Source organism: Mixophyes fleayi, chromosome 9, assembly GCF_038048845.1.
Source record: "Mixophyes fleayi isolate aMixFle1 chromosome 9, aMixFle1.hap1, whole genome shotgun sequence".
Taxonomy (NCBI): Eukaryota; Metazoa; Chordata; class Amphibia; order Anura; family Limnodynastidae; genus Mixophyes; species Mixophyes fleayi.
This window is the reverse complement of record NC_134410.1, coordinates 34,501,809-34,510,875: the sequence shown is the minus strand read 5'-3', so window position 1 is coordinate 34,510,875 and position 9,067 is coordinate 34,501,809. Positions and strand designations below refer to the sequence as shown.

Sequence of the window (9,067 nt, the reverse complement as noted above, 5' to 3'; positions counted from 1 at the left end):
CCCCCGGAAAAAATATAGAGAGCTGCTGCGCATGCGCAGCAGCTCCCATTCAGTGGCACTGTATTGTACAACATCCGCGGCGCTGTCAAAGAAGCGTCCGCGGCGGTGCTGTATTGTAGTACAATACTGCACCGTCGCGGACGCTTCTTTGACAGCGCCGCGGCTGTTGTACAGTAAAGTGCCGCTATGTAGGGGCACTGTTTAGCCCCCGCTCTTCGCGGAGGGGAGGGGTTTCTGGAGAACCAGAAACTTACCCTGCGTGCACCCCTGATGTGTGAAGCAGGAGGGGGGCTGTGTGAAGCAGGAGGGGGGCTGTGTGAAGCAGGAGAGGGGGCTGTGTGAACCAGAAGGGGGGGGGCTGTGTGAAGCAGGAGGGGAGGCTTTGTGAAGCAGGAGGGGGGGTTGTGTGAAGCAGTGGGACACTGATGTAGGGGGGAAAAGTGTGAAGCGGGGTTGGCACTGTGTGAAGCAGGGGGACACTGATGGAGGGGAGAGAGTGTAAAGCAAGAGGGGGACTGTGAGAAGTAGGAGGGGAGGCTGTATGAAGCAGGAGGGAGAGCTGTGTGAAGCAGGAGGGGGCTCTGTGAAGCAGGAGGGGGGCTCTGTGAAGCAGGAGTGGGGGGCTCTGTGAAGCAGGAGGGGGGGCTCTGTGAAGCAGGACTGGGGCTGTGTGAAGCAGGAGGGGGCTGTGTGAAGCAGTGGGACACTGATGGAGGGGTAATAAGTGTGAAGCGGGGGTGGCACTGTGTGAAGCAGGGGGACACTGATGGAGGGGAGAGAGTGTGAAGCAGGAGGAGGCTGTGTGAAGCAGGAGGGGGCTGTGTGAAGCAGGAGGGGGCTGTCTGAAGCAGGAGGGGGGGGCTGTGTGAAACAGGGGGGCACTGTGCACTGTGATGGAGGGGAAAGAGTGTGATACAGGGGCAGCATTTGTGTGGTGAAGCGGGAGCAGTGTGGTGAAGGGACATGTTAATGCTGTCTATTTGGATGACCTGTTTCTATTTGGACCAATAAAGGAAAGAAGATGCCCAATGCTTATTACAAGTGCACTACACATAAACAAGGTCTAAAATCATCACAAAAAGTCTGTTGCTGGCTGATTGTGTCAAGTTTTTTGTTCCCAAAGATAAAAACCTGGCTACCTCTCCTCTAGAAATCCTGTGTTGGGCAGCAGTGGAATCAGGGCAGCGTTCTGCATCAAACATCACAGCATTTGAACTGCTGGAGGAGGTAAGGCTCATCTTTTTTATTTCTTTTTACAAAAAACAATTGTGTGGGGGCCTGGGATGTGGGTATTAGGTGTGTGCAGGGGTGGGGGGGGGGGGGGGTAGTTGGAAACTTTGCCTAGGGCGCCCCGGGAAAGCTTGCACCGGCCCTGTCTGGATGTGTTTGATTTTTGCAAACTCTATGTCAATAAAACTGCCTTCAGAATCAGAATAAATCGTTGCTGTATTAGAAACTATATGCTTATTATCCTTTTTATTATTGGCAGCAATAGATAGAGATGGATGCTGGTATGCAAGTTTCCAGAAGCACTTATTATTCTTTGAACTACTAGAAATGTTGTCCTCTTGACACTGTTAGGCCAATTGGCTACATAGTGTCCAGGCCTACACAGGACATACACAGATCCTCTGAATGTTCTCCTCTTTCAGGACAGCATTGGTTGAGGTACAGGAACTGGTACTCTAGTTGTAGAGGAGTTTTGAGTGGTTGGATATGAGCACATTTCACACTGAAGGTGTTTCAGAAATTCTCGAGCAGGCTCATTTTTTATTTGATTGAATGTGAATATTATGTCTCCTAATAGTGAGAGCAACCCACCTGCAGATATTCAGCAGTGTACCCTGCGACTGTATGCCTTCCTTGCCAGAGAGGTGGCAACATGTGATTCAGCTGCGGCACTACTATTTTGGTCATCAAAAATGAAAATCATTTAATCAACATGAAATTATCCAGATTTCCTAATTTTAGGCTTTTGTGTGTAAGGAGGATGTCCAAGCCATGGCCTCATCTGTGAGCAATAAAAAAATATCCACTTCACTTTATCTCTTTTGGAGCAGGAACAGAACATTAAATTTAGAAATGTAATCTCCACTGGTTTTCGCATCCCCGGTAATGGGGTTCCTAAGGAGTTTGTCATGGCAATCCCATCTATGATGAAAAAAATCCCTGCAAACCATCCTGTTCACTTATTGCCACAGTCACGCTGAAGGTGCAGCTATATAGATAACAGGTGCGTAAATATTCATTAGCATCCCAGCACTTGGGTTATGAAAATGTCACATATTCTCACTGTTATAATTAAGTACAAATGTGCTCAGAGTTGCAGCTGACTATCCTACTCTATGAGCAAGAGGAGTTGCATTAATATAACAGGCAGGCTAATATGAAAAAGAAAACAAAATGATGTTGTTATGTAATATCACTCTAACACATAATTATATAAATAAGGCAATGATGGATTCTATTTAAATGGCAGTCCTGACAAACCTAGTACAAGGGGTGCATTTCTCTTTTATGAGATACAGTAAATTCGCAAATAATTAACTGCCTACAAAGTTGTTATGAGAACTAATGATAAACATTGTTACCCCTGCATTGTCCTTTTATTATTTTATTTTATTATTTATTATTTATTTAATTATTTTATTATTATATTACAGGATGACATCAGGGACATATTATAAAAAATATTTTCTTTGCAAAAGAAAGAAATGCAAAATATATTATTGAGCTTCCAATTTTGACAGTTATATGATGTCATTTCTTTGCAACGTTGTCTTCCTATATTTGCACTACATAAGCTGTGATAAGATACTGCTGATCTGAAAAGTGAGCTCTCCCATGCCCAGGCAGCAGCTTTCTCCTTGCAGCATTCAAGCTGTGCAGACAGAGGGCTGGTACTCTATTTAACAAGGAGGCTGGGCATGGAGGCTGAGGAGGGGATTGTGTATACTGGAGGAATGAGAAGAAGGGAGTGTATGGAGGAGTTGTGAGAGATAAGGGCGTGCACATTGCTGCCTCTCCAGTCGTGTGTGTATTATTGTAGAGAGAGAACTGAACGCTTGGACTGCTGGGAAGAAAGGAAAACATGATTCAGTCTGAGCTTATGGAGCCATGAAGCTGACTCCTTTTACATCTTCACAGACCCCCATGTAAACCATTTGTCGTAATGCTCTTAGATCTCCGCTGGCACCAAGAACATGGATGACAAGTCCAACAAGCTGCTACTGGCCCTGGTAATAGTCTTTCTGTTTGCAGTCATCGTCTTGCAGTATGTGTGCCCGGGCACGGAGTGCCAGCAGCTGAGACTGCAAGCCTTCAGCTCCTCTCTGGTGGACCCCTACTGGGCTGAAGATGAGAGCCCTACCAAATTTGTCCCCAAATTTAATTTCACCGTGGACGACCTGCTGAGGAAGGTGGACTTCAACATCAATGGGGACGACCTCATTGTCTTTCTCCACATCCAGAAGACCGGGGGGACCACGTTTGGTCGCCACCTGGTCAGGAACATTCGCCTGGAGCAGCCTTGCGAGTGTAAAGCTGGGCAGAAGAAGTGCACTTGCCACCGACCGGGCAAGAAAGAGACCTGGTTGTTCTCCAGGTTCTCTACTGGATGGAGCTGTGGGCTGCACGCTGACTGGACGGAGCTGACCAACTGTGTCCCCGCAGTGGTGGACAATAAGAAAGAGATAAAGCTGAGACCCCTGAGGTGAGTGACCCCCCTTCATAACCCTATCCCTGGCATGCTTCTACTCACACCAACCTGGTGCCCGGGACGCACCTTGAGCACAAAGGGGATCTGGTCCTCTTTGCCCTATTAATATAGCCAATTGGCACGATATGCACAGAGAATTAATCTGGCTGCAGCACATTCATGTGGTTATGAAAGTTTGCATTATAGCAGGTGTCACAGATACATAAAATGCTGAGGAAAGAATTTCCCACTCCGCTTGTTTCAGACCAGGCAGGTTAACCCATCACGCTGCTAATCTACTGTATGTCCTGATCAGTATGTGCGTAAACTAGAGTGCAATAAGGAATTTAACTCTTACAATGTGAATATCTGGTTATACAATTATATTTTAATGGAAAAGATTAAAATATGTATACTGCTCTGTGGATATGTGTTATTTGTATTAGTATATTATTATGTGTGCACCAGACAGCATTGTAAATAGATTTTTTTGAAGCAATGTACAATTACAGCATTGCTATGAAACAGGAGATTCAGATGATAGACCATACAATTTTACAATCTAGTGGTTGTACTTATACAAACAGAAAGGATTCTAGTCTAAGGTATAAAAAAAAAGGGCAAAACTTTCTATAAAGTCTCTTGCATATATTTGTATTATTTGGTTACTATTTCAAACCACAAAAACAAACCTCTTCTGCAGATTCCCTGCATGGTGATACAAAACCTTTTTGGCTGCAGTGACACACAGTTAAAGAAATATCACACCCAGAATCCCAAAATATATTTGCTGCCCCCCCTTATTTATAATACATACATTTAGTCCCTATGCATTCGCTATGTGTGCTATTTGTTCACTAGAATCCTAATCTGCCCTCCTGTTCAGAAATATTAGCCTATTGTTCTCTATTGCGGAATTCTATATTACTGCCCTAGTTTTTGATGTTCTGAATTCCGTCTCCCATTTGTAATATATTTTTAGTACTCTTTTTCTACCATACTAATATATTTCATCCTGTACAGCAGGGGGCTACAAGGGTTAAAACTCGAACTTTCATTTTATCCTGTTAATTTATCAGTCCACAAACATCCTGCTTTTATTATTCCTGTATTGGGTTTTATACGGGGAAATTCTAGATTTTTATTTGTTGAGTATAGGTGCAGCAATTTTTTTATGTATATTTTAAAAAGCTTTTACTGTGATTTTACAAAATAATGAAGTAACCCTAACAGTAGATTGTGTATGATTATATGATCTGGAGGTGAGCTAATTAACACCAATGATAATAAACATTTCATCTCCCGCCATAAATGTGTTGGTCTGTGCACTGAATATTAAATTTTGCTGGAACGTGCTTTGCAGATTAAGGACAAGTGTGCTGTCAGGAGTCTGTGCAGAGGTGCAGGTGTGCTACAATTGTGATAGCATCCTTACACTTTGAGTTAGATATCTGCACTTTTTACTGTCTATGGGAAGATTTGTTGGCCAAGGCGTCACTGCATAAAAGATCTCAAACAGGCGGCTTTTGAAACATGTATAATTGAGTATTCTGATTAATACAAATTACAATGTGTAGCAATATATTGACCATATACACTGAAACGATCCACTATGTAAAGATAAATTCATAAGCATTAGTTGTATCAGTGTGATATTCTTATGTATGTTAGTTGTCCTCTAATACTGGATAGTGTATAGAATGTACAGCATATTTGCTGTTTTTTGTGACATTTCCTTTGCTTTAGGTAATAAGATGAATTTTGATTGCTAAAGGGAGATAACTCAGAAACCATTAGTAGTGCAAAGAAACTATGAACTGATGTTCTTTTGTTATAAGTGAATAGTAATGGTGTTGTCTTTGTATAGAATTCTGCATGTGAGGAGTTCCTACACCCTTTAATTTTCTGGGAGATTTTTTTTAAAACAAAACATGTACACTATGGAGATGTTAAGTTGAATGCAAATTGTATTTTGGAGTATGATACTCTATTACTTCTGAGTATGCACACAAACGACTTGTTTTGAAACCAGTGCATTCTGCGCTTGCTCAGATGTAAAAAAAAGCGCATTGTGCGCCAAAACAGCCAATTGCTTTCAACTTAACATGAGCCCCGTTATCAGTAACAGTAAACTGTGCACTAGAATTATGAGTGAAATGTGACTTTATGACATCGAATACATTGACAGGGGTTTTTTTTTTAGTGCAGTTGTGGAAAATACACAATCGGTATTATTATATACATTGACATAGTATATGTACAATTAGTGTTGTTGCAAAAATAATTAATGACATGGCTAACTTGTGTTTCCAAAAAACAAAACAAAATATTCTGTAACTGAGCGCAATGTTGAAGAAAGAGGTTGTTGCACTGTTTATCTTCAACTTAAAAGTGCTAGTAGGAATGTAACACTCCTAAAACATACTGGTAGGTTAATTGGCTGCTATCAAAAATTGACCCTAGTCTCTACCTCTCTGTCTGTATGTATATGTCTATGTGTGTGAGTGCATCTATATCAGGGAATTTAGACTGTAAGCTCCAATGGGGCAGGGACTGATGTGAATGATGTGAATGATGATGATGATGATGATGATGATAACACAGGTTATATTAATGTAGCCATAAACTCCTGAGGAACACTTATGCATACTGCAGTAACATATTAACCATTGTTAATTATAACAATAAGACAATAAAAAAGGTACGTTTAATATCCCTATGGTTTAAACTAGGAATTTCTAGATGTGTTGATAATATATATATATATATATATATATATATATATATATATATATATATATATATTTCTACCATCTAGCCATAGTTTGTGCATTGGTTGAGTCCTACATTTAATGAAGCGTACACAATAGGACTGTGCTTGGCTGTCGTACTGTACGTCTATCCAATTGCACTTGCTTCAATAACCTGCTCACATTGATTGCACATTTATGCCTTTATAAATACACTCTGGATGTATGTATTATGTAAGAGTGTAAGTGTATAAAGCCAGTAAGTACAGTAAACAATGCACAATTGCATTCTATGTTATTAAATAAATGAATGATGTCAGATTTGAACAGTTTAACTGAATTCAGACACAGGGATGTCCAAACATATTAGATATTTCAATAGACAATAGCCAAGTCTGTATAAGTTAAAAGCTAACATCCTCTACATGAAGATATTTATGAGGCTCATCTCTTTTTCTAATGGTTTAGTTTTAAATTAATATTTAAATCTTTCATTATTGATGGCTTTAAGATTTTTTTAAATAACTGATGGAAAATTGAGAAATTAATGCAAATTATATTAAAATAGATTCAATATCTTTAATTATAAATTCTGATTTATTTTATTAGTTGGTGCTACACATTAGAGGACCATAGGAACATACTATAATACCATGTGAACCATTTTTTTTGTTTGCATTGTTACCCACATGTTAAGAACACTTGTGCTAAACACTTGCAATGTATTTGTTTGCTGATACTCCACCCATATATGTATACCTGTGGAATATTGAATGCTACATCTGTGTTTGCTTGGATTTTTTTGTTTTGTTGTTTTTTATTTTTATGCATTTCACAATTGCAAATGGTTTACACCTATACAGGGCAAGCGAAACACTGCCTTATACACAAATGTTATATTCTATTTAAACTTTGTTTATTACTCTTGACTTTTTACCTGCAATGTTTTTTGTTTTTTTCTTGTTTTTTTTACCTATTACATTTTAAAGTAAGAAAATCTAAATTGTTCCAAGAGGTTTTACCTAGGCCTGAAAATTCAAATGTAAAGGGTGTTCTTTGCGTTAATGCCATATATACAATTTGTAGTCTATATTTAAACACAGTTTTTATTATGGTTTTGCTAATTTGCAGTGAGTTATTAGCTTTTATAATACAAAAGTGGAACATTTGCATTTATTGTTTATTAAACATCTATTCACAATGTCATAAGAAAATAGATTATTTTAGTAGCTAGTCAAACAAGGCTGGTAACCAAGTGTCCGGTACAATGGTACTTATGGGATTTAATAATTATACACATTATTTTTTGTTTTTATAAAATATTTCTAAGTAAATGAAAGACAACAGTTTTCACCACTAGTATGCATTGTTTTTTGTTCCCCAGCATAGAAAGTAGAGAACGGTGAACAAACATCTTAGGAGCTCCCAGGTAGCAAAGGGTGAGAGTGTGGCATTGATGTTAGACACTAGGGGCCTCATATGGTGGTCGATTTATCACACCTTCTAAAAATGAAAAGTGGAGGTGTTGTCCATAGGAACCAATCAGATTCTAGCTATCATTTCTTATAATGTACTAGATAAATGATAGCTAGATTCTGATTTGTTGAATGGACAACACCTCCATTTTTCCGTTTTAAAAGGTTTAATAAATCTACCCCTTAGGGGTAAATTTATCAAGCCGCGGGTTTGAAAAGTGGAGATGTTCTAGAGCAGTGATGGCTAACCTGTGACACTCCTGGTGTTATGAAACTACAAGCCCCAGCATGTTTTGCCTGCTATCAGCTAGTTATCTACTGGCAAAGCATGCTGGGACTTGTAGTTTCACAACACCTTGAGTTTCACAGGTTAGCAATCACTGTTCTAGAGCAACCAATCAGATTCTAGTTATCATTTATTTGGTACATTCTACAAAATCAAAGCTAGATCTGGTTGCTATAGGCAACATCTCTGCTTTTCAAACCCACCAGAAAATTGCAGCTTGATAAACTTACCCCTTTGGGGGAGATTCAATTCCCCACGTTGTTCTTTAGGAAAACACGGGGTACGCATCATTACTGTTGGTACAGTAATTTTAACACGGATTTCTGCTCGCAGCTCATGGAGATGCGAGCAAAAATCAGCGTTGAATTTACTGTACTAACGGTAATAATGCACATCAATTACTGTAGTAACAGTAATGATGTGCACACCGCATTGTTCTAAACCAAACAAAAACAAGGGGCAAATTTGCACCTTGGCAAAACCAGGTTGCGCAGATTTTGAGTTGGGAGCAGGCGTGACCTGGCTGAACTCTTAATTGCAGTGTAAAAATAAAACTGTCCGGTATTTGTGTGTTACATTCAAAAGCAGTCACTATGTAATCCTGCAGGTATAATAAATTAATAGCAATAACTGCATTTGCACCCCTTGCTTTACATCATTTTCTTGCATTGCTCCGATCTCTTAATGGGGCCATGTATATTACCAATTCATTACTAATACATTGAGCTTTAAAGTTAGATTTTACTCTTTTTTTGCATGTGTAGTTCCACTATATTCTAAAGAGTTGTTTATCCAATCAGCCTAGAAGTAGGTGTTTGGATATAGTTTGTCACCTTCATCATTATCAGCTATTTATATA

The 9,067-nt window shown here is 39.5% G+C and overlaps 1 protein-coding gene across 1 annotated transcript in view; it reads left to right on the top strand.

The window, feature by feature from the left end:
- Nucleotides 1-2,954: 2,954 nt before the first annotated feature.
- HS6ST2 (heparan sulfate 6-O-sulfotransferase 2) overlaps nt 2,955-9,067 on the top strand; it is a 252,956-nt gene continuing 246,843 nt past the window's right edge. Inside the window, exon 1 of the mRNA XM_075187251.1 lies at nt 2,955-3,712. Within this exon, the coding sequence (XP_075043352.1) occupies nt 3,204-3,712 (509 nt within the window). The 5' untranslated portion in view covers nt 2,955-3,203. The remainder of the gene's footprint in view (nt 3,713-9,067) is intronic.